At 31.7% G+C, this 26,016-nt stretch overlaps 3 protein-coding genes across 4 annotated transcripts; 2 read left to right on the forward strand and 1 right to left on the reverse strand.

Moving 5' to 3' along the window:
* Nucleotides 1-1,595: 1,595 nt before the first annotated feature.
* LOC105636808 (CASP-like protein 1B2) lies at nt 1,596-3,806 on the forward strand. Its single transcript, XM_012220158.4, has 3 exons — nt 1,596-1,913; nt 2,649-2,772; nt 3,371-3,806. The coding sequence occupies exons 1-3, from the start codon at nt 1,678-1,680 to the stop codon at nt 3,620-3,622; spliced, it is 612 nt and encodes a 203-aa protein (XP_012075548.1). The 5' UTR covers nt 1,596-1,677; the 3' UTR covers nt 3,623-3,806.
* Nucleotides 3,807-15,151: 11,345 nt separating this feature from the next.
* Nucleotides 15,152-23,775, forward strand: LOC105636807 (lysine-specific demethylase JMJ18). 2 transcript variants are annotated; one of them, XM_012220156.4, is made up of 12 exons: nt 15,152-15,318; nt 15,885-15,974; nt 16,747-16,818; nt 17,386-17,463; nt 17,574-18,083; nt 18,188-18,418; nt 18,991-19,152; nt 19,743-20,111; nt 20,229-21,282; nt 21,376-21,479; nt 22,145-22,342; nt 23,110-23,775. In XM_012220156.4, the coding sequence occupies exons 2-12, from the start codon at nt 15,933-15,935 to the stop codon at nt 23,464-23,466; spliced, it is 3,177 nt and encodes a 1,058-aa protein (XP_012075546.1). In that variant the 5' UTR covers nt 15,152-15,318; nt 15,885-15,932; the 3' UTR covers nt 23,467-23,775. The 2 variants fall into 2 exon arrangements, with proteins under 2 accessions (XP_012075546.1, XP_089571673.1); XM_089715547.1 differs by lacking the exon at nt 15,152-15,318 and having other exon boundaries at nt 15,526-15,974.
* Nucleotides 23,776-23,944: 169 nt separating this feature from the next.
* LOC105636951 (uncharacterized) lies at nt 23,945-25,467 on the reverse strand. The gene has a single exon (XM_012220360.3). It carries the CDS (start codon nt 25,423-25,425, stop codon nt 24,295-24,297), a length of 1,131 nt encoding a protein of 376 aa, XP_012075750.1. The 5' UTR covers nt 25,426-25,467; the 3' UTR covers nt 23,945-24,294.
* Between the last annotated feature and the right edge of the window lie 549 nt (nt 25,468-26,016).

The raw sequence follows: 26,016 nt of genomic DNA on the forward strand, positions 1-26,016 counted from the left end.
TTTGCTGCTCTTTTATGACCTTTTAACCAAATTAAATGCACTACTTATCAGAATTGAATCCATTTGGTTTAATTTTCAATTAACAATACCGTTGCTCTCCTATTTGGACAAATTTTTGGGTATTGTTAGGTTTGAATTTTTTTTTATTTTCTTTTTTTTTTTTTGAATAAAAATGTTTTATATAAAATATTGTTAGTTAGATCTATATACTCTGTTTGTTTTTATCTTAATTTCATAATGGTTTGACAATTCTCCAATTAAACTATATATTGTTAAAAAATCTATATCAAAATCAAACTCTTTCTTTTGTTTGCACGACGTATCCATTTAAGGTCGTAAATGTATGGGAGCTCGACTCGATTAAATGAGTTAAGTTCGAGCTTAATATCTATTAAATCAAAATGATGTTGTTTTAATATAAATGTAATTAATTTAAATTTATTAAGCAACGAATTAAGTTCCGAGTTCAATATCTATCAAATTAATATGATATTGTTTAATGTAAATTTAATTAATTTAAACTTAACGAGCTAGTTTGTGAATTTGACTCATCTCAATAAAATTGAATTGCGAGGGTAAGTTTGGTTGATAAAGCTGACTCGAGCTAATAAGCTGAATGAGCTCAAGCAATTTAGCAGCTCTGCTCATTTAGAGTCCTAGTCGGGTAGCTCGGCTCATAAGTGAATCATGCTTTGGCGAAGATGATTATTTTAAGTTCTAACAAGCCTCTACCTTTATGGACAAAATTGGTTTAGAAATATAATTCACTTCCGCTAATATTATTCCACTTATTGAGCCTTCCAATAAATAAAAGAAAAAAATAGCAAAATACATAAATTTGCATCAGAATTTAACTTTGTCAGTGAAATTAAATTTCTATTGAATTTGTCTTTTTTTTTTTTCCAATAATTTTCAATATTTTCAATTATATGCTGCCTATCGGTAGGTAAACAGCTATAGAAACAAATCTGCCGGTATTAACAATGATGCACTTGGAATCGGCCGAACACTTTCAAGATCAAAATCTTAGTATATTTTTTATATAAAAGATAAGATGATGCAGATAAAAACTTGTTACGTTTTTTGCTGTTTTATGGTCAATGTTTTTGGTGTCAAAAAATAAATAAATAATTTACAAGTGTCTAGATTTCTTAATTTTTATTTATTTTATAATTTACAATATTACGGTGCTATTCAGCAAAATTAGCTGTTCTGGTGGTAACATTTAGCTGTTTTAGTAACTTTTCGTGGATGTTAAACGTTGTATGAATTAACTTTTTATAAAACGTTACCTTAATTTTTAAAAGCTAAATCAAATGTTATATTGCAAACACAATCTATCAAATACTTTTATTTTTTAAAATAAAAAAGAATATTTAATTCGAAATTGAAATTTAATTAATCCAAATTAAAAATCAGGTGTGTATAGTGGTCCTATATATAGGACAGGAGACCATTAATTTTCTCAACAGCCAAACCAACAGGAGAAAATGCAGAAGTAGATGGTTAGACCACCAAAAGGAATGGCTTCTTGGACTAAACAAATGATTTTGGTCATCCAGTTTTCCAATCTAACACTATATATATATAAAACACCCATTGCCTAATTAATCAGATTAATTACTAAAACCTAAATTAACCTCTCTCTCTCTCTCTCTCTCTATCTCGAAATCAGATATGGCTTTAGAAAATGGAAATCAAAAGGTTGAAGTTGGGTCCTCTTGCTCAAAGCCAATTAGGAATTATAATTGGGTTTTAATTGTGTTTAGGGTTTTTGCATTTATGGCCACTGCAGCTGCAACAATTGTGATGGGACTTAACAAAGAAACCAAAACAATTGTGGTTGCTACCGTTGGAAGTACTCCATTGACAGCCACTCTTACTGCCAAGTTTCAAGACACTCCAGCTTTTGTGTAAGCATTTCTCACTTTTGCTTCACAAATTCCTCATTTTCTGGTAGTTTAGAATTGAACCCGTGCTTTTAATTTATAATGTTAAGAAAAATAGAAAGTGTTTAGTTTTTTCTATTAAATCTCTGAGTATTTATTAAATTTCTGAAAGACGCGGTTTAAGATTTTAGAAGTTCTCATATCTTAAAATCTCATTTTTCAAAGACTAATGAGTTTCTTAGAGTTAATATTACTGGAGTTGTTTGAACTCTTGAGTCTTTCGTATGAGTTTAATTTCCTCTTTTGAATTAAAAAAAAAAATAATTTTGTATGAGTTAATTTTGGAAATGACTTTAATATTAGTATTAGGTCAAATCAAATTAAATTAATACAAACCAAAGAAATAAATAAATATAAGTTTTTTAACCGTACAAAACCAAACTGATTCGACTCAATTCAATTTTGATTACTTATAAACAAACAGATTTAGACTTATTTTTGGGTTTATCAAAAATGAAATTGAAAAAAAAAATTTCAATGTTCTCTGCCAAAACCAAAACAAAATCAAATAATAATAAGCAAAATATAAAATTGAATTGAACGAAATCAAATTGTTCCAAGTTTAGTAGTCTGGTTTTTCTAAATTCTACTAAGCCCTTGATTTTGGCAACATTGAACAAAAATTTATTGGTTAAAATTTTGTAATATATATATATATATATATAAAATAGTTAATCCTCCTTAAATGTGATGATACAGGTTCTTCGTGATAGCAAATGGAATAGCTACTATCCATAACTTGGTGATGATTGCAGCAGACATATGTGGAAAAAGGTTGGATTACAAAGGACTTCGCCTTGCCATTATTGCTATTTTGGATATGGTAATATAAATATATAAAGCTTTTTTTTTTTTCTCTTAAATTTAATTGCAATATATAATTTCTGTAACAAAAAATTTTGTATTTATTTTTGATTGAAATAAGTATGTTGACTTGCATACTAAGCGTAGTGTAGTGGTAAATGCATATACGATTTGACAATAGATCCAGGTTTAAATCTCCTCTCCATACTGAAAATGAGTAATATACTTTTAAACTAGCTTTTAACCTTAAACATTCTGTTTAACGCTTAACTTATTTTTTTTATTTTTTTTCAAATTGATCAAGTTAAACAGCTATTTTTACTGAACATTTCTAATTTCTAATAGCTAACAAGTAATAGAATAATTAAGACATACTACAACAATTAATAATCACTAAAATGATTAATATTACCGAAGAGACCCTTAAATTAATAAAATCAAGCCACTAACTTTTCTTATCATCTAGTTAAAAAAAAGGATCAATTTGATATTTTAGTTTGAAAATTCATATATAGCAAATAAATTGAGCATTATTATTTTTAATTTTTTGGTCAATTTTATGGATAAATATTCATAAATTAATTAGGTTGAAAATATTGGTATTTGTTTGGACACAGATGACAGTGGCTTTGGTAGCAGGAGGAGTGAATGCAGCAGTTTACATGGCAGAGTTGGGCAAAAATGGAAATTCACATGCAAGGTGGAATAAGATTTGTGATAAATTTGGGAAATTTTGTGACCATGGAGGTGGTGCCATTATTGCTTCCTTTGGTGGTCTTCTTTTCATGTTGATAATTTCAGTCATGTCTATTCTCAAACTTTTAAAGCCCAAATCTAATTGTGCAGTTAGTGCATCATTAGTCCCCTAATCTTCTCTTTTTTCAATACTTGACTGTGATAATGTGTTCCATTTAGGTATTAGTTGCTTAATGATGGTGTTTGGGTTTTGTACCCTAAGAAATTAGGGATTTGTCAAATCCTTTGTGTCCTAAGAAATTTGTAATTTGTCTTTTTGTGTAAATTTTCAATGTATGGAAGAAAAGGTTTTATGTATATACACTATATATATATATATTGATAGTAACAATTAATAAAATGAACCGAGCAATTAATAAAATGGATTGAGCGTTATTCAAACCAATTTAAATAGAGATAACGCTCGGTCAAATAGTCATTTAACTATATAAATAATGTCTAACATTTTGCTCGATATTTATAACCGAGATTATTGCCAGACATTTATTCTTTCGGTTATAATAGAAAAGATACTATAAATGTTTATATCTCATTCCATTAGAAGATATTATGTTCAATAACAATTTTTGAATATTTGTCTTTTATTTCTATCATACACACTTTACCCTAATTTAATCCCATTCAATTACAATAAATTACTAAGGCATTGCCCTAATTGAAAATCATGTCCTTTTTCAAAATTTTGATGTGCATAATTGGATTCCAATTGATTGATACCTAAATTGAATTTTATTGCTTAATTAATTGTGATTAAATTGATTCATATGTTCACAATACGTAATCACATATAATTTCAATTTGAATCACTTATGATGCTACGTAATCATTCGTATTATGCTATCTAATTGAATCTCATATGCCCCAATTGGATCTCATTCCACTAATACTTAATAAAATCTTATTTTTTAAAATTCATTTTCCTTTTTTTTAGAAATTGATTTATATATTTACAAGCAATTATATATAAATATAAATAGAATAGAAAAATCCATAAACTTTAATCATTAATGATAGCCTCTATATTGCGAATGTAAATAATATTTGTTAATTTATTGGTAATTTGATGTTGAGAGAAAAGACTTGCGAATGTAAACACTCGTAGAAAACTGGAGTAATTTTATAAACAAATTTTCTAAAAAAATTAAAAAATAGAGTTTTATATTTAAATTAGTCGGTTTTCTATTTGGAAAACTAGAAAATAATTTTCCAAAATTTAACTATTTCCTTTATAATAAATGATATATTTTCGGACCGTTTTTTTTTTTATAAAATGACATTTTTATAATTAAAGTTATAATATCTATAAATAATCTTTTCTATAAAATTTTTTCATTGAATAAATAAAAATATTTAAATAATGTAGAAAACTATATTATTCTTTAATATATAATTAATTTTATTATTACAAATATATTATATGATTTATCTTTAAAAAATTTTACAAAATGATACAAATTGATATTATTATTATAAGTAATCAATAATAAAAATTCTAAAATTTTTAAAAAAGAAATTTCTAAAATTTATTTTATAGTATTTTATTTTAATTATGAAAGTCATTTTCTGATATTGTCGTCGTCAAAAAATTCAAATTAGAATCATAAGCTCCAAAGATAAGTTTACAAGTGTGTTAGTTCATCTTTTATAGGGCATAAGAAAATTAGTCAAATTATTTCATTTTTTTAATAAAAGAATAATCCGTAAAATCATCAACAGAGTTATTGCCAGTTTTTCAAGATAAAAAATATATAGGGAGTGGTGATATGTCATTTTATATCTTATTGTATTCATTTTCTGCACCTTTTTATCAATTTGTTACTTTTCTTTTATCAAATATAGAAAATTTTTAAACATAAAAATTATTTTATTCTGATTTTTACAAATATTATAATTATAATATACCATACTCGAAATTATATAATTTTAGATAAATTATATATTACATTTAAATTTATTTTAATTATTATAATTTAGAGAGCACATTGAGCTTTATTCTTATAAATTTGAGATAACTTATATAACTTCCGAGTAGGGTGGCCATTTCAGGGTTTTGAAACTGGAATTGCTGGTTCGGAATCGACGAGAATCAGAACCAAAACTGAAATCGAGGGTTTGTAGTTCGGTTTCAGTTTCAACTTTTGAGGAACCATGACTAGCGCTTCCAAGAACCAGTCAGAACTCGGTGATTCTAAGAACCGGTTGGAACTCGGCGGTTTTTTCAATTGATTAGAATCGGCGATTTTTCCAATTGGTCAGGACCAGTGATTTTTCCAACTGGTTGAACCAGCGGTTCCACCCAGTTCCAACAATTTTTTTTTATTTTTTCAAAAATTTTTGTGAAATCCTCAAATTAACCCTTCTAACAATTATATAACAGCTAATTTTAAGGGTATTTGTGGGAAGTTAATATTTTAGAATCAAACATGTTTATAAAAAAAATAAATTAATTTGAAGCCTTTTTCTAATAAAAAAGAAAAAATTCAAGCCTTTTTTTAACAAATAAATTAAATTAAGTCTTTTTATTAATTTTTCCTAAAGTTTTTTTTAAAAAATATTTCATATATGTTTAAATTTTAAATTTTCAACATAAAAAATGTTTTCTAATTTTTGATTTTATAATTACGCGATTTGCCGAAAAATCAATCCGAGAATCTGTCGGAACCATCAATTTTGAATCGTTAAGGAACCGGAATTAGAACCGTAACCGTTCGGTTCCAAATCGTAACCAAAATTGTAAATTTTTGATTCGATTCCGATTCTAAATTTTTTGAATAGAAACAATCGATTCGAAAATCAAAATTGACGATTCTAAAATCGAAATTGACGATTCCGAAACCGTGTGCATCCCTACTTCCGAGTCCTGCGATTCACGTGAGATTCTGAGAGAGCATATAAACTTAGGTTGAGAAAAGACAAACATAACATATGAAAATAAAAATCGAAATAAAAATGAAAATAAAAACAAAAAGTTGACTTATTCAATTGGTCTAAATTCTAGAAGGGGTGGGTTTTGGGTCCAGTCCAAATTGGAAGACACTTGGTAAAAAAGGCATCGGCAAGTTCTGGGCAAATCTATGACCGATAATTGACTTGAAAGCAAAAGTCAATTTGCAAAATCTCAAAATTTTTAACTTGTAGTAATACATTATCTTTGGTTCTATTAAATGTACAAATTAGGAAAGCAACTTTTTTTAACTGAACTAATTTTTAACTGAACTTAATTGAATTGTTTTGACCGGTTTGATTTTGATCATTAACCGAACCGAAGTTAAAGAAAATAAAAATTTAATTAATTGAAATTCGTGATTAACCAATTTTAATCGAAATTATTAATAGCTACTTAATTAAAATAAAAATAAAAATATTTTTAATTTTATTATTTACTTAATTAAAACGATGTAGTTTTGAGAGTTTGTTAACTTGATTAATTTGGTTAAGTTAGCTTTTAACCGAACCTTTAACTGATCACCAAAAAATTTTAAATTTATTTAATCGAACTTTTAATCGAATATTTATTCACCAAATCGATCGAATTGACTGAATTGGCCGAATTGACCGAACTGAATGCTCAGCCCTATTGGAGAAGGGGATTCAAACATAGATCTATTATCAGGTCGTACATGCACTTATCGTTAGGTTATGCCTTAGTGTGCAGGATAGCAACCAACTAATCGGAATGTTGATATTTAATATATAAAATATTTAAATTCAATTAAATTTTATTGGTTAAAAAAAAGACAATTTAATTTAATTAATTATATTAATATTCTATTTAATCTAAATTCTATTGAGTAAGGATAAATTGAAAGAAAATAAGAAATTCTTAACAGTGCACAAACAAATTATAAAACAATTCCTAGTTGAGAAGTTTTATACTTGATGGAATATATATATTTATCAAGGGCTAACCACAATTTGTGTATGAGACATAATTATATTTTATGGACTAAATAGTATATTTTACACAGAATTATGATAAAATTAGGAGATCTCATTTATAATACTCGGCTAATACTCAATTAATGGCTAATCACTCAAAATACATGTTCAACTGGTATTTCAAAATACATGTTCAATAAGGATTCCAACTATAATTCTAATCAAGATATTTCTATCTCTATATAAAGAGGATCAAACCTTCTATTTATTGTATTAATTTTAATTATTCTATAATGTTACCAGTATTATTCTTTAATTGTAATTCAATTTCAAATTCTCTAAATTTTATTTTATATTTATGTACAAAATGTTATAATTTTCAGTCTAATCATCGCTTTATATATTCAATCTTTAGCTTGTGCCTGCTCATATAAGTTGGTTTAAGGCTTCTTATTCCACTAAAGCAAAAACACTTTTTTACTCTTTCATATATAGTAGGATGTTTATTTTATTTAATTACTATTGTTTGTTTTTATAGAAAATCATTATTTTTTATAAAAAAAAATCATTATTATTATTTTTATTGTTGAGTGAATTTTTTATAATTTTATAACAAAATTAAATTTTATAAATTTTATTTGGTTTCTGGATTTATGAATATTTTTTATTTCAATTTTGTAGAAAAAAACATGAATACAAAAGAAATTCAAACGTATTAAATATTTTATTAATTATCAATTATGTTCAAATATTTTCTAATGAGAATAAAAATAATAATGAACATAATTTTTTGGTAAATAATAAAAATTATAAATTAAATAATAAGTACATATTACTAGGAGCAGCATGTGCAACACAAGTTCTTAAATACTAGTACACACAGAATCAGTAGATATTCATAATATAACTTCCGTGAATTAAATAATGAGTACCTACATTTAGAAGCAATGCACAAGTGAATATTACGTGGGTTGTTTTCGAGTGCCACAAATTACACTTTAAGCTTATTTGGTGCAACACATGTTTTTAAAAAATAGTGTGTATATACCCACACAATCAAAAAGTATTCCTGAGCCAATATTCATGTATTAGAATTAAATTTACTAGTCATGTTTGGTAATACCATCTATTGTATTCATTGTTAATTAAATATTAGAGGATAATATTTCATAATGTACCCTCTCAAGAGCTCTGTTCGTAAAGGTTTTTAGTGGTTTAACTGAGTTAAAACATTATGTCTATTACTTATTATGTTCAGTGACATAGCTTTTACACTAATATTTAATATTTTGTATAAAAGAAAATGAATACAGAAGCAAATCAAATTGTATTAAATATTTTATTTAATTATCACATGTTTTTATAATTTTATGTATATTCTATTAATTATTATGTTTAATTACTTTTTACTGAGAATTAAAATAATATTGAGCATCATTCCTGGTAAATAATAAAAAACTACAAATTAAATAACGAGTATGCATAATTAGAAGCAATACACGTTCTTAAATACTAGTATATATACGCACACAATAAGAAGTATTTATGAGGCAATATCCATGAATTAAATAATTAATACCTACAATTAGAAGCAATACATGCAACACGCATTCAACAGTCGTGTGTATATATACATACAAAATTAAGAAGTATTCATGAGCTAACATTCATATATTTAAATTACATCGACTTGTTTTTTTTAGTAATATCAACTGTTGTATTAACTGTTAATTAAATGTTAGAGGATAATATTTCATAATGCACCCTTTTAAGGTCATCATTTTCTAAGACATTTGGTCAGTCAGTTAACCGTTTATCAAATTTGTATTTACCGAGTGATTATTTACCATTTATCAACTGATTTATATATTTATCAATATTTAAAAAATTTGCTGATTTATGGATAGACTTTTACAGTTTACCGATCAATTTACTGAAATTGATGAAAGGGTTGATGTTTTTTGTTAAAAGAAAATTAAAATGACGTTGTTGTGAGTAAATTATTAAATCCCGAATTTTGACTTGTTAAGGTACTTTGGAAAGCCATTTATCATTTCTCTAATTTTGTCTTAATAATTTACTGGCCACCATTTTATCAAACCATTTTACTGAACAACCTCAGTTCGGCTCAGTAAATCGGTAATTACCAAAATTTGTCTACCATTATTGGTTACTAATAATTTTAATGCAGTTTTAAGTATTTTGATTGGGTCAAAATATTATATTTATTATTTATCATATTCAGTAGCAGAACTTTTACATTTACATTAGTATTTAAAATTTTGTATACAAGAACATGAATATAGAAAAAAAATTCAAATTGTATTAAAAAATATTTATTTAATCATCAATTGTATTACGTTCAATTATTTTTACTAAGAATTAAAAATAATAATGAGTATCATTTTTGGTAAAAAATTAAAAATTAAATAATGAGTTACCTCCACAGTTAATAACACGTGCAATGCACATTCTCAAATACTAGACACCCCAGCCCCACAATTAAGAAGAATTCACGAGGCAATATCCATAAATTAAATAATTAATACCTACATTTAGAAGTAATACGCGCAAAGTATGCTTTTCAATAGTAGTGTGTATATACATAGACACTCAAGAAGTATTCACGAGCTAAATTCACATACTAAAATTAAATCTATTAATCATGTTTGGTAATACCAACAATTGTATTAGTTGTTAATTAAACATTAGAGGATAATATTTCATGTTGCACCCTTTTAAGGGCCTTATTTGCTAGGGGTGGATATTTGGTCTTTTACCTAATTTATGTTTATCTATTTACTGAGTCTCCGATTGAGTGTTTACCGTTTATCTACCGATATATATATTTATCAAAGTATAAATTTACAGATGTATTGATTTATTGATGGAGTTTTATTGTTCACCGCTCGATTTACCATTCAAGGGTTGGCTTGTTAAAAAAGAAAAAAAAATGATGTGGTTGTGTGTAAATTAGTAAATAAAAAATTCTGAATGTTTTGGATAGTTTACCGAATCATTCACCACTTATTGAATTTTGTCTAAAAAATTTTACAACCATATACTGTTTCACCAGACCATTTTTACTGAATAACCTCGGTTCAATTTTGTAAATCGATAATTACCAAAGTTTGTCTACTTTTATTGTTTGTTAATACTTTTTAATCCATTGTTTAATATTTTGACTAGATCAAAATATTATGTCTATTATTTATCAAACTTTTATAGTAGTATTTAAAATATTGTAGAAAAGAACATAAGTACGAAAGAAAATCAAATTATACTAAATATTTTATTTAATTATCAATGGTTTTTATAATTTTATTTATAGTTATTAATTATTACGTTCAATTATTTTTACTGAGAATAAAATAAAAATGAGCATAACTTTTGGTAAATGATAAAAAATTATATATTAAATAATGAGTACCTAAAATTAGAAACGATACATGTAATGCACATTCTTAAATATTAGTATACGTACACACAACCCACAATTAAGAAGTATTCATGAGGCAACATCCATGAATTAAATAACTGATACCTACAAGGAATACGTGCAGCACAAGTTCTTCAATAATAGTGTATGTATATATATACACACACAGAATCAATAAGTATTCATGAGCTAACATTTATGTATTAAAATTAAATTTACTTGTCGTTTTCGGTAATATTAGCTGTTGTATTAGCCGTTAATTAAATGTTAAAGGATAATATTTTATAATGCACCGTTTTAAGGGCCTTGTTCGCTATGGGTGGATATTTGGTCGGTTCAGTTAACTGTTCACCGAAGTTGCGTTTACCGATTTATCGATTTAGTATATGACCATTTATCGACAAATTACATATTTTGAATTGAAAATTTATTGATTTATTGATGGAGTTTTATATTTTATTGAACGATTTATTTAATTGGTTGATTTCTCATAAGAAGATTGACTTTTTTTTAAAAAAAAAAAAAAATTTAAAATGACTCCATTTTGAATAAATCAGTAAAGCAAAAATTTTTGAATTTTTTCAATACTTTACGGAATCATTTACCGTGCACCAAATTTTTCTCTAAAAAGGTTACTAACTGCTTACCATTTTACTAAACCATTTTTACCGAATAACTTCAGTTCGACTTAGTAAATCAATAATTACCGAAGTTTGTCCACCGCTATTGCTCGCCAATAATTTTTAATATTTTAATTGGGTCAAAACATTATGTCTATTATTTATCGATGTACAGTGGCATAACTTTTACACTAGTAGTTTAAAATTTTGTAAAAAAGAACATGAATGGATAAGAAAATCAAACTTTTATTTAATTTTCAATTGTTTTGGTAATTTTACTTATATTTTGTTAATTATTATATTCAATTATTTTTTACTGAGAATTAAAATAACAACAGTGAGCATCATTCTTAGCAGATAATAAAAAATTATAAATTAAATAAGGAAAAATAGTTATTTCCTTTCTGATATTTGATCAAATCAACTAATTTGTCCCTGCAGTTTGACAATCTTAATTAATAGTCCCTAAAGTTTACCTCCATTTGACTATTTAGGCCTTCTGTCTATTTTTTTTTTTTCAATTAAAATGTGTGAAAAAGTAAAAGAGAGGTGAGAGAATTAATCTAAAATGACAATAATATCCCTTCAACTTAAGCTATCGTTCTTCCTCTTTTTTCCACAAACAATAGCAGCAACACCTCCTCAGTGAGGAAGCCCACCATAACCGTTAGCCATTCAGTTGAAACTAGTCTCTTTCTCACATCTGCCGGTTCTCCTCTCTTCGTGGTGTTATCATTCAAAGCCAGTCCGAGTTCATGCTTGAGTTGAACAGTTGGGTGATTGATGAGTGCTAGGATTTCGATGGTGATGATGAGGTGGATCACAAGAGTTGAGTGAAATCTGATAATTATAATGATAAAAATGGAAGAAAAAAGATTGTGAGTTCTGTAGAAGAAGTTTATTGGTGTGTTGGATTTTCAAAAACGAATCGGTGAGCTAATAAATTAAACAATAGAAAAACTAATTAAATAAATCTTATTATTTTAAAAAGTCTACAAACTCACTATCATCTTCAATCTTTCGTTGTGCCTTTGTTATCATATCATAAATTTTTCTTGATTCTTCTTTAATCTGTCTTTCTTAATTCTTCTTCTCTTTATCTCTCTTGATTGATCGTTTTTCTTCACAAATTCTCTTATTCTACAATTTTACATTGATATTGGGATCTCTACTTAACACATTCCATGGAGAAAATATTTCATTGTGTTTCTAGTAACTATGCCTCAAACATCACTATGGTTAGATAATTTCATGTTCACTCTTCAAAACTTGGGTGTTAGTTGATATTTGTTTATAGCAAATGTTTTGATTCGAACGTATGGATCTTTTGGTGAATTGTAGTTGACACACAGTATGTTTGATAAAATGCCAAATAGAGACTTAGTTTCTTGAAATTCTTTAAAATGTTACTTAATCGGTGACAGCTAAGGAGAAAGAGATCGAGATGAAGAGAGAGGGGGGTTATTTGCTCTTTTGAGTAGCTAGTATAAACAAGGTTATTTCAGTATTTTTATCATGTCAGAGTATTTTTGTCTTTTTCATAATTTTAATGATAAATTTTGATGAATTGGACGAAGGGATTAAGTAGTCCGATGGAGGCTCATAGACCATTAATTAATATTGTCAAATTATAAAAGCACCTGCAACACAAGTAATAAATCTATATACGCACATACACATAATTAGGAAAGTATTCACGAGCTAACTGTCACGGACAAATTCCGTGACCGTGTTAGGCCGGCATTGAAGAGCGTACCTAGCTGCGTTTCAACTTGCGTGGGTTGGGGCGGCTTAGCGGATTAAGGCGTTGTTCCACCCTAGTGGTACTTACCCCACGCAAAGCCTGCGTGCAGGTGGGGTACGTGCCGCGGGGCACAACTGGTCGGGAGCTGGGCCGCTCCCTTGATGAGCCCATGGCAGGGCTAAACCAGTGTGGCACGGTATGGCAAGGCTTGTCTCGGAGCCAAGCGGGAGGGTTCCCAAGGCGCCGCACGGGCGCAGTGCTGCGCGAGACTCTAGGCCCGTGACAGAGTGGTATCAGAGCAGACTTGCTTCACGTTTCGGAGTCCACTGACTAAAAACGCACTCCAGGGAAGAGTCAAAGGTACCGCCCTGTGTCTTGTCTCCTTGTGGTGTCGAAGCAATGGCGGAGTCCTAAGCACCACATCTCCGGGCGATGTCGAAGCAATGGCACAGTCCTAGGCATCGTTCCTCCATCCGATGTCGAAGCAATGGCGCAGTCTTAGGCATCGGCGGTGTCGAAGCAATGGCGTAGACCTCAGGCACCGAACATGTATATCGGAGCAAGCTTGGCTAGACAGAGCCAGAGAAGTGGGTCGAAGTGGGGCGTAAAGCAAGGACGGTCCAAGGGCGAGTCGACCTCCCTCAGCACGAGGACGTGCCTGATTTTGAGTGGGGGAGGATGTCACGGACAAATTCTGTAACCATGTTAGGCCAGCATTGAAGAGCGTACCTAGCTGCGTTTCAACCTGCGTGGGTTGGGACGGCTTAGCGAATTAAGGCGTTGTTCCACCCTAGTGGTACTTACCCCACGCAAAGCCTGTGTGCAGGCAGGGTATGTGCCGTGGGGTACAACTGGTCGGGAGCTGGGCTGCTCCCTTGATGAGCCCATGGCAGGGCGAAACCAGTGTGGTACGGTATGGCAAGGCTTGCCTCGGAGCCAAGCGGGAGGGCTCCCGGGGCGCCGCACGGGCGCAGTGCTGCGCGAGACTCTAGGCCCGTGACATAACGTTAACATTGAATTAGATAACAAGTACCTGTAATTAGAAGCAATACGTACAACGCACATTCTTCAATAGTAGTGTATATGCATACAATCCATTTCAGTAGTCCCGTTTGCTAATAGTTTTTAATATAGTTTTTTAGTGTTTTGATTAGGTCAAAGATTATTTCTATTATTTATCATGTTCGATGGCATAGCATTTGCATTAATAAATAAAATTAAATGGAAAGAATTATGAAACTATACTCATCTTAACATTTGATGAAATGCTAATAAAATAGTTAATAATTATTAGAACGACTAACAACTGTAAAAACAATTAATTTTACCGAAAAGAGCTAAGGTCAAATATTAATATAAATATTATGTCACTAAATTCTAAATATAACAGCGCGAGTATTTTGACTATAGTAAAAATATTAAACATTATCTTAAAAAGCTATTTAGATGAGAGCTACTGCCAACAATAACAACTAAGTTTTAATTTCAAATTAGTTGCGATTAAATAGTATAAAATCACTAATATCCTTTCCAGATTTGGTCTAATGATTTAGAAATATTATGTCAAATATTTTCAGAGCATCCTCTGATGGTATTGAAATTCTGTAACGTAAGTGAAACAGAAAAAAAAAAAAAAAAAGTGAGTCTTGAAGGTTGATTAGTGAACAGAAATAGAAATGGAGGCAATATATTTGCATATCTGAAACTTTTATTACCTTTCCTTTTAATTATTTCCATTTTCCAATCATTTAATTACATATTTTCAGTTTTTAGTTGGAAATAATAATAATAATAAATAATCAAAGAGCTGCAAAAGGATCCACAAATACGCGCCTAGATCCCGCGCGTGTTTTCACGACACTGGATTGTTTGGTTCCACTGATTTCCGTTAAAACTGCGTGCGTTTGGGCGGGTTCTGTTCTTCTTCTCTTTCCCTTCTTTAACGACTTTTTCTCTCTCTTTCACTCTTAGATCCAACCAACTTCCTATGTCCTTATCCCACTTCTTTCTCTTATTTTTATTTATTTATTTTTTAATTTCTCTCATTTATTTTTTAAAATAAATATTAAATAAAAAGAATACAAAGTGTTTTCCGTACGCGTCTTTCAACCGTCGAATCAGAGCAAGGTATTTTATTTCAACATTCTTTTAATTATTTTAAATTTAATAAAAATAACAATTTATTTTTATTTTATATATGTATAATCTTTCTATCAATTCAATTTGTTTATTTCACCTTCCTTTTGTTCTTTTTTTTTTGCCCCCTTTTCCCAGTCAATTCTATCTTGATTTTTCATTTTTACAGCTTAATTAGGTTAAAGGTGGTCAATATGATTTTCTTTTTGCATTGTTTTCTAATAAATAAAATAAAAATTTAAATGATCTTTTTGACTTGTTGGATTAAATCTATGGAAGTTTGGAATTTTGGGTTTAGATATAATTATATATATACAGACATTTGAATAATTCTTTTTTTTTTTTTCTTTCCCTAATTCATGTAGGGAAAGGGAATTCCTTTCTGGGGAAAGAGAGGAGTGAAAATTGAAGTTTCCTATTTATATTAAAAAAAAGATTCTTATTAGGTTAAGTTTGTGTTGTTGCCATAAAAAAAAGTGCATTTTTTTATTATTGGATTTTGGGAATTTTGGTTTCTGCATTTGATTAGGTTAGGGATCGTTGTGGCTTTCTTGCAGGGCAATAAAAGTTGTTTCCTTTCTTTCTTAATTTCTTATTACAACCCAATGGAACAGTCCAAATCGGATTTACAATCTCATATCAAGGAGGTTAGTTTAGTTTCTGGTTAATTGTAATATAGATATCTGCTCTTTGTTTCCCTGTTATTCTTTTGTTCTTTTGGTTTTAATTCTAATTTCTAATGGTATGACATATTCTCAACTCTGTTTTTGTTTGTATTTTCTGAAATTTGCAGTCTTCCTTTATTTGTATGTTTCTAGGCTAATCTGGTTGATGAGATTGACTATTTCTAGGGTATAATAATTTATAATTGTCTGCATGTCAATTTCTTTTCCCAAACTGTCAGTAATGAAGCCATATTCTTCTGAGCATATTATTGTTGTTTTCAGGGACATAATTTCTCTTTTTAGATTCAGAGGTAGAATTGGGTGTTCATGTTGGGATAGGAAAAAGGGCTTCAGGACTAGTTATGATTTGATGAAGATGTGAGGATATTATAGTGGAGATATTTTATGTTCTTTCTTTTCTTTTTTTTTTTTTTTTTTTTTTTTTTTTTTTTTTTTTCACAAAAGGTCTATTCGAGTTAGTTGAGTTTTGTTGAGCCTATTGAAATTGGTAACTTTCTTATAATGTTACATTTTTGGAACTTAAGAACTCGTGTTAGCAGTTACCAGATTAGAATCTTTTGCTTATTGTTTGTAGCAGAAAGTTGACTTTGTAAATACCACCTGCATTAGTCTTATAACTTGTTGTTTTATGCATTAATTTTTATGCTCAAGTTAATGCTGAAAAGAATAACACCCCAAGCTTTTGAATTTGAATTTCATAGTTTAGGTATCTAAATAAAGGATGTCTTTGCAGGGGAATTCTTTTAAGCCTTCTCCAAAAAGTGACACCACACTGGAGGGCTTGGGGAGCCCACGAAATCGAAAGGTACAGAATGTTAATATAATTTCCAATTTTGTTTCTGTAGGCTGTGCAATAGTTTTCTGTTAAAAAGAATAGCTTAATAATGCCAGAAGAGTGGTGCCTCTTATGATATGATAGCTCCAGAACTTTTAACCCTTTCAGTAATGGATTAAAATGGCATTTTAAGTGTTTGGGTGTGATAAAATTCAAATTATTGAAATTGGTCTTCCATGATATTTGGAGACAAATCTATCTCACATAAATATAATTAAGAGGTGAACTTTTGAGTTTTTACTGTGAATACTTAAAATTGTTGCAGAAGTACTTCATGAAACTCTAGGCTAACCAAAGTACAAAATTGTTTACTGAATTATTCCGAGACTCATGATTTGCCATTTAGATTACTTAAGAATACATAATGGACTAATTTTAGGTCCTCTGAGACGCTGCTCATCTTTAGGCTGCCTTTGGTCAGGGCCAAGCAGGCACTAGAGTTCCTTTTTTTCTTTTTTCTATGTAAATTCCTCCTTTGATATTGGTATTTTAACTCCTAATGCTTTTCTAATTGTGGTTATTCTGGATGTGTTTCAGGTAACAGCCAGATGGGTTCCAGATGAAGCTTGCAGACCCAACATTGATGATGCGCCAGTGTTTTATCCAACTGTCAAGGTATTTATTTGTCAAATTGCAGAGATTTATTGTGAAAGTTCTATAATTGGTGGTAGTTTACCCCTCTTTGTTTTCTGTTTATGACATTTTCTTTATGTTGCATTGTCTAGGAATTTGAGGATACACTTGGTTTCATATCAAAGATACGTGCAGAAGCAGAGCCATTTGGTATATGTCGAATTGTCCCTCCACCTTCGTGGAGGCCACCTTGCCGTCTTAAGGATAAGAATATATGGGAACAGGCTAAATTTTCTACACGAATTCAGCAAGTTGACCTTCTTCAAAACAGGGAGCCCATGAAAAAGAAATTTCGAAGCCGGAAACGGAAAAGGAGAAGACATTCAAAATGGGGAATGACCAGGAGGCGTGCTAATTCTTGTTCAGAAGCAAATGCTGCTTCTGAGACTGATGAAAAGTTTGGCTTCCAATCAGGCTCAGACTTCACACTTGAAGAATTTCAGAAATATGCTGATCATTTCAAGGAGCAATACTTCGGAATGACAGATTCTGTGGAGGATGTGAAGTCTGGTGGGATTGAACACCAGAAATTGGAATCTTCCGTGGAGATTATTGAGGGTGAATACTGGCGGATTGTTGAGCAATCGACAGATGAAGTTGAGGCATGGATATACTTTTCTCTTGTTATGTGTATTTAACTTTCATATTTGTTGTAGTTGTATCTATGGTATATCATATACATTGTTTCTGTTGTATTATTTTGCAGGTATACTATGGAGCTGACTTAGAAACAGGTACTTTTGGAAGTGGGTTTCCTAAGGCTTCATCCATGGTAATTGAAGGTGATTCAGAATCAGATCAGTATGTTGAGTCTGGTTGGAATCTAAACAACTTCCCACGCCTGCCAGGTTCTGTGTTATGTTTTGAGGAAAATGACATCTCAGGAGTTCTAGTGCCATGGCTGTATGTTGGAATGTGCTTCTCATCATTTTGTTGGGTAGGCCATTGGAACTATTATTTTCTAAGTACTATATTGAGTTTTAATTTTACTGAAAATGATAAATGAGTGAATTTTCTTTTAATTAACGTCATTTTTAAAAATTTTGTGGACCAACCAAGAGATCTTCTGTAGATCAGATAAGGCAAACAATAATTTAAATGGAGCTGGCAAATTTAAGAAATTTCTCTAAATAGACAACAGATTGCTTCTAGTTTCATATAAAAGACAGCATAAAAATCTCTTAAAGTATCAAGATGGTCAAAAATAATTTTCCACATGAAGATCTTGATCGAACTTTTTTCAAAAATAAATTAGGTACACAATACTGCATTTAGGACTTCATTTTTTTTTTCTTAATTATATCATAATTCCTTTGGACCAGATATAGTTTTCTTGTTCCTATTAGCCTTTTCATAGTACTTTCTTCTATTCATAATTTATAAAGTGAAACACTTGTATAAATAGTTGACTGTTTTATTTCCTTTTAATAACCTCTGAATTAGACTTTCATTTCCTGAAATTCGCTGAGTCCATAGTTTATTGATACCTTTTGAATTGGTTTTGGACAGCATGTTGAAGACCACCACTTATATTCCCTAAACTATTTACATTTTGGTGATCCAAAGATATGGTATGGAATACCTGGAACCCATGCTTCCAATTTGGAGAAGGTAATGAGAAAGCATTTACCGGATTTGTTTGAAGAACAACCTGATTTACTCCATGAACTGGTAAGAAGCTGATTGCTTTAGTTTTTTACTGTCCTTTTAAACAAAAAATATTTATTAAATTTATAATATAATTGGACCGTTTTCAATTTTCTTACGAAAATTGGAAGCTCCAGAAAGAACGTGTGGCTGGAAAAGTTATGCACTTTCAACTTTGTTAGACTCTCTGGTAATTTATTATAGTCAATTAGATAACATTATTCATTATCTCAAATATGATGCTCACTATTGTCCATTTTTTGCATGCTCTATATTTGTTTGTGTCCCTTAAGAAGCGAACTTGAATATTTCTTCTGTGTCAACTATTACCCCAGCAGTTATTGGTATTGGAGCTCTAGTTGAAGGGAATAGGAAGAGGAATATTAAAAGAGGGAAAAAGAGAAGCAATATGTGTTCCTACTCTTGATATTTTATTTTGCTTTGCAAATGGATGTGTTTGATGGTGTTGAATCTCCATCTTCATTATTGTTTCAATCGTCACTGGTCTTCCTTTATGTGCTTGTCCCATATTTTTGAAAACATTAGGTCTTCTAACATTTTATGTTGATGTCAACCTTGCTTTTGGATTAATTATTGGTTTTATCTTCTTGCAGGTAACTCAGTTATCTCCTTCAGTTCTAAAAGCTGAGGGTGTACCCATTTACCGAATTGTCCAGCACTCTGGGGAGTTTGTTCTTACCTTTCCTAGAGCATACCACTCTGGCTTTAATTGCGGCTTCAACTGTGCCGAAGCAGTGAATGTTGCCCCTGTTGATTGGTTAGCACATGGGCAGCATGCAGTTGAACTCTACAGTAAGCAACATCGTAAGACATCCATATCCCATGACAGGCTACTGCTGGGATCAGCTCAGAAAGCAGTGCAGGCCCTTTGGGAGTTACTACTTCTCAGGAAGGAAAATCCTGCAAATTTGCAGTGGAGAAGCGTCTGTGGAAAGGATGGACTGCTTACCCAGGCTGTGAAGGTACTCTATCTCTATTTCTCCCCAAAATGCACAGAAATGCAGTCAATTGTTCTCTTCAAAAGTTTAATCAAGCACTAGTTAGTGGAATTATTTTCTTAACTTGATTATTTTTAACAGACAAGAGTCCAGATGGAGGAGGAAAGATTACAGCATCTTCCTAGCAATTTAAAATTGCAAAAGATGGAAAAAGAATTTGATTTGGTTAGCGAGAGAGAATGTTTTGCTTGCTTCTATGACTTGCACCTTTCTGCTGCAAGTTGCAAGTGCTCTCCAGAAAGATTTGCGTGTCTTAAACATGCAAACCATTTTTGTTCATGTGAAATAGATGACAGATATGTCCTTCTCCGTTACACTCTGGATGAATTAAACACACTAGTAGAATCACTGGAGGGAAAATTAGATGCTATAAAGGAATGGGCATCTAAAGAATTTAGCTTGGATTCTGATGGTGACAATGGTGCTAATGTATGTCAACTAGATCAGAAGGGCGAGTCACTCCAAACTGGCTCTTCTAAGAAGAGGAAAAGTCCATCTTGCTCCCCAAGAGCAGAAGAAATATCAGACACAAATGTCTCTAGTTCAAATAGTCAAGGTTCTTCAGAAGTAATCGAGTCTGATGGCCATGATAATATCTCTAATACTGAAGCTATGATTCTGAAGAGTGAAGATAAGTTGAAGCAAGACTGTTGCATTGATTTAAATCTTGACTTTACATCTGTTGATCATGGAAGTGAATTTCTCCGTGCACCCAGTAGCTCCAATAGTAAAGTTATCTCAGATGTGGAGACAAATATGTCAGCAGGTAAGAAAGAGAAAGTTAGCAATCCAGACACAGAAAAAGAACAAGATACATCAAGAGTTGGTAGTGATTGTAACTCATTGGAATTGCTTGAATTTTCAAACAAAGATTACATGTCCGATCAAACACTTGTTGGGGATAATTGTGCCAATAAGTTGTTTGGCGTTGATCTTTCATTTCCACATTCACACGCAATGACGCCATCAGAAAGATTCTGCAAAACCAACACTGTCAACATTTCGTATGTTAAACCATCTGTAGCTGAACGAAGCAATTCAGGGAAGATTTTGGGCACTTCTGTTGAACCTCTAAATTTTGGATCTGTCATTTTTGGAAAGCTTTGGTGCAGTAGCCTGGCTATATTCCCAAAAAGTATATTGCTGTGTGATGTTTACTTGATTGAATTTTTCTTTAACCTTTGCTTTTTCTTTCTACATATTGTTTATAATTTGGTTGATGTTACAGGGTTTAAAAGCCGAGTTAAATTCTTCAGTGTGCTAGATCCGAGCAAAATTTGCAACTATATTTCAGAAATAGTGGATGCCGGGTTCTTTGGCCCTCTTTTTAAGGTGTGTTTTTCTCTACACCTCCATAATATAGCATGATTTTCTTTATAGGCTGTAAATGGCTCGGCAGGCTTTGAGTCTTCAACTATGCAATCCTGGTCTCTGACTAAATCTCTATACTATTTGAGATCAGTTCAGGGGCTCTAACTACCACTGCATGCATACATGCTTGATTTTTCTGTACTGCTGATGATTTTATGATGCTTGTTTGATTTGCCAACTGTTGAATATGGTGCTCAGAATTCTTTCATACTCAAATCATTCAGAAAAACAATTGAATTGATAAATGAACAATGGAAATGACAAAAGACAGGCAATTATCAATGAAGTTATACAATTTATAAATAAAAAAATAATTATGCGGCTTTCTTAACATAGCCATATTTTGAGCTAAGGTTGGTTAAGTTGATAAAGGAGCTTAACGAGGCCTTAGTAAACAGAGTTGTGAACAAGTTCAATCAGCTTGATTGAATCAAAGCACTCTGTTTTCTTTTGAGACTATGTTGTTGTTTGTCAGTATTCGCCTTGATTTTGGGTTTGAGTTGGGTTTGCATTCATATATAATGGGTTAGTGCTGTATGCTGTTTATCATTCATGAGAAGGCTGATGCTTAAATGGTTAGATTTGTAACGATGACCTGACTTGCCAAATGGTGCTCCAAATTTCAGGTATCTTTAGAAGAATGCCCCAGTGAAACATTTGCCAATGTTTCAGCAGATAAGTGCTGGGAAATGGTGCTGCGTCGGCTGAATGAGGAAATTATGCGACGGAATATCCTAGGAGAAAGAGGTCTGCCTCCTTTGCAGCCTTTCCAGTGCATTAGTGGCCTTGAAATGTTTGGGTTTTTCTCTTTACCCATTGTCCAGGTAAAGCTACCTCAGTTATTTGTACTCTTAAAATGACATAGTGCTTTTGTTGTAGAGACATTTGAAACAGTCACATCCACATTTTTATATTTTTGTATACACACAAACACTGAGGTCACATGAAACTTTTTGATTGTATAGACCATATATAACCATGTGGAATTAATTTTACTCTCAAAATGATCTTCGAATTAACTACATTCCCAAAAATCATATATGTTTTATCCCATTAACTTCTAAGTTATTTAGAGATTATCTATGAATTTAAGGTAAATTTCAGAAAATTATTAGCTTGCTAAAAGAAAAATGCAAAAACAACTAATTTCCTCTCATACATCATCTTTACTTGTATCTTGGTCTATTCAAGCTGAAAGTACATATTCTGTCCCTTTTTCCAAATTGCACACATGCCAAACTTGATCAAGAACTAGAGGATTAAAACTATAGTCATCTGTTAATTCCTCCCCACCGATGTTTGTTTTCAATTGTTTCAGAACCTATCTACAGAATTTTTGCTCTAGGTACCCTTCTTTTCTCTCTGTCTCTCTCATTCACGCAGCAATGCACATGAGTGTCGGCACACACAAACACAGATAACTGAATGCAAGTTTCATCTACTCGCACACTTAAAGCTGCATGAACCATGCATGACCATTTGATAAATCATACATTTTGAGCTTGCAGCATATTAGGTGGTGTATTGCCATGCACTTTTTATGAATTATAGGATCCAAATTCTAAATTTGGCTCCAAATAATCTTTTTCAGGCTATTGAGGCTCTTGATCCAAATCATCAGTGTGCAGACTACTGGAATAATAGGCAGATGAATTCAAGTACAAGGAGTGAAGCCAAGAAGTCGGCATCTGGACTAAGATGCAATCTCAAGGAATCAGAGGCAGAAATCAGCAATAATGTGATGACTAATAAGGATCCAGCTAATCTAGCTATAGGGAGTCACCATTCAGGTGAAGAAGTGCAGCAAGTGCTTCGAGGACTGCTCAAGAAAGCAAATCCCGAAGAGTTAAAAATAATGCATAGGATATTCTGCAGTGAGGCACAGAGTGCGGAGTGGAAAGTTGCATTCACAACATTGATGGAGGAGATCCACAAAACAAGTAGATAACAAAAGATAACATTAGATCCTACCATTCTTTCTTACCCTAGGGCTGCATTATTTTGTTCCCATCAATCTTTTCTCTTTCAGGGTAGCTATGCTAAATTTTCTCATTTATTAGGCCCATTCTTTCAAAGATTCGTAAGAGGACATTGATCCTGGGCATGAGTTGTAAATAAAAATTTGCAATGTGCCCGCACATTACATAGGCTATAGGATCTTGATTCACTAATGATCATAGAAAGGATAGATTTGTACATTAGGAAATTTTTTTACTGACATTTATGAAAATATATGTTAGTTTCCTTGCAGAGTTCATTTATTGATTTGATTCAGCTCTAATTTTTCTCTCTTTTCTTTTCTCCCACTATTTTATGGATCATGGATGTGTACATAGCAAGAAAATCAGTTCCAAATAGAATTTCATTCAATTGAGATCATATATTCGTTGATTCTAAGCAAGATGCATTAGATAACAAAGAACATATATCAGAATATTGGTTCCAAAAAGAACCCTGAAAAATATCATTCAGAATTCAAAACAATCTCAGCCTTCCACAGTATGATACAATCAAATCTTTCAACTTCTATCAAACCCATTTACAACAATAACAATCAAATCCCTGTCTCCTGAATTTTGACATCAAAGAAAAGGAACCCGATACAAATTTGTCTGAAATTGAAAAAATGACCCAATTGAACCAAAAATATTCACAAAGAGACATCAAAACTCCAAAAGGGTCACCAAAAGAAACAAAATGCCTTAATCCAAGATTGATCTTCAAAATCATCATCTCTGCCTTCTATTATTATGTTTAAAATCAATGGAAAACACGATCAATGGCTAAAAAGACTAAATCTTTGAACCTTTGATGCTAAAACAGCAGAAAAGATCCAGAAAACAGTCCAAACCTCACTGCACAAGCAAGCCGAATTTGTCTCTGATCGGTGATCGCCAATCAAGTCACCTTCCGGCACAAACATTGCTTGCGGTGGCCGAGACAACACTTCCGGCTGTGGAACTTTAGTGTAAGCGTCGCCATAAACAGAGTAATCTAGCAGAGTGGCGATTCCATGAACGGCGATGTTTGCATTGGTGTAGAGATCAGGATGAGAAACAAGAGAACCGTCAAGAGTATAGTTAGAAATGGAACTATTAGTTACGAGTATGGATTTGCCGGGAAGAAGCGTTGGAAGGCGAGAATAAAGCTTGAATTGACCAAGATCGACGAAGGAGAGGCGTTGAGGGACAATATGGTAAGGGAATATGTAAGGATCAATAGTGATAGTGGTGGCGATAGGTGAACGAGAATCATCTGCGGGAATAAAGAGAGTGGCGGAGATAGGGAGAGTCGAGGGATCTGCCACCGAAAGGACGTTGGCCCAAATGTTGAAGTCTCCGGCACCAATTAGGGCATCGATTATGTTGTTGAGTTGTTGGCGGTAGCCATGGTGTATATGCCGTGGCGGCGGTGGTGCAGTGATGACGGTGGTGATGGTGGTCGTGGCGGCGGAGGTGGTGCCGTTGGGAGTAAAAGCTGGTGAAGGGGCGGGAGAGCAAATTGCAGCGGTAGTGGAGGTGGAGTTAGGAGTTACGGTGCGAGTAGGAGCTGGCGAAGGTTTAGGAACAAGAATTGGGGCGGCAGTGGTGTTTAGAGATCTTGCAGAAGTAGGGGTCGGTGAAGGTGAGGAAGCGAGTGTTGCGGTGGTAGTGGTTGTGGTATTTGGAGATCTTGTGGAAGCAGGGGTTGGTGACGGTGAGGGAGCGAGTGTTGCGGTGGTAGTGGTTGTGGTGTTTGAAGATCTTGTGGAAGTAGGGATCGGTGAAGGTGAGGGAGCGTGTTTTGCGGTGGTACTGTAGATATTTAAGTTGGGAGTAACGGCGGGTGAAGGTATGGGAGTGAGGGTCATGGCTGTGTTAAGGAAGAAAACGGTGAAGAGAAGAAGAAAGAGCAGATAATGAGCCATTAGAGAGAAAAGAGGGAGAATGGAGATTTCTTGATTTTGGTTTTCAGTGACTTCTTAGTTTGTTTTGGTTTTGGATCATTAAAAGAGGAAACAGAGAAACAAAAAAAAGGGTAACTAACGCGTAACGAACTTTCCCGCCAAAAAAATGTTGAAGAGAGGGATATTCTTGTAATTACAATAGAATATTAGTGGTATTTTCAAAATTATGATAATGGAATCTATATTACCAGAGTTTTTTCTTTGACCGTCCTCTTTCTTTTGATATTTTCTAGTGAGTTAGATGTAAGTATATATTATCCAAATGAATGTTTTTAATTATTGAGAGTTTATACAAATGAAATTGGTATTGCTAAGTTGCTGCCTGTTTTTTCTCTCTTAATTTTTTTTATCATACTAGGAAAATTGAGAAAATCATAAATAATTTTAAAGCTATCATTCAAGACACTACTTTCTATTTTCTAAAAAAAAAAAATTCATTTTATCCTTAGAATTTGAGTCAAATGTCAATTTATCCATAAATAGACTTTATATTTTAACTAGGAATTTTATTATATAAAAATGTGAAAATTTGTTTTATTTTATTTTTGGTAA

This window comes from Jatropha curcas, chromosome 10 (assembly GCF_041381405.1).
Source record: "Jatropha curcas cultivar XTBG-Jc1 chromosome 10, XTBG_Jcur_1.0, whole genome shotgun sequence".
NCBI lineage: Eukaryota > Viridiplantae > Streptophyta > Magnoliopsida > Malpighiales > Euphorbiaceae > Jatropha > Jatropha curcas.

Bases quoted from the DNA above. Each gene is read 5' to 3' on its own strand.
- LOC105636807 (XM_012220156.4), top strand. From the start codon at position 15,933: ATGGAACAGTCCAAATCGGATTTACAATCTCATATCAAGGAG. The intron at 16,819-17,385 runs GTACAGAATGTT...GATGTGTTTCAG, and splicing joins GGAGCCCACGAAATCGAAAG to GTAACAGCCAGATGGGTTCC. The intron at 22,343-23,109 runs GTAAAGCTACCT...AATCTTTTTCAG, and splicing joins TCTCTTTACCCATTGTCCAG to GCTATTGAGGCTCTTGATCC.
- LOC105636951 (XM_012220360.3), bottom strand. From the start codon at position 25,425: ATGGCTCATTATCTGCTCTTTCTTCTTCTCTTCACCGTTTTCTTCCTT.
- LOC105636808 (XM_012220158.4), top strand. From the start codon at position 1,678: ATGGCTTTAGAAAATGGAAATCAAAAGGTTGAAGTTGGGTCCTCTTGC. The intron at 1,914-2,648 runs GTAAGCATTTCT...GTGATGATACAG, and splicing joins CAAGACACTCCAGCTTTTGT to GTTCTTCGTGATAGCAAATG. The intron at 2,773-3,370 runs GTAATATAAATA...GTTTGGACACAG, and splicing joins TTATTGCTATTTTGGATATG to ATGACAGTGGCTTTGGTAGC.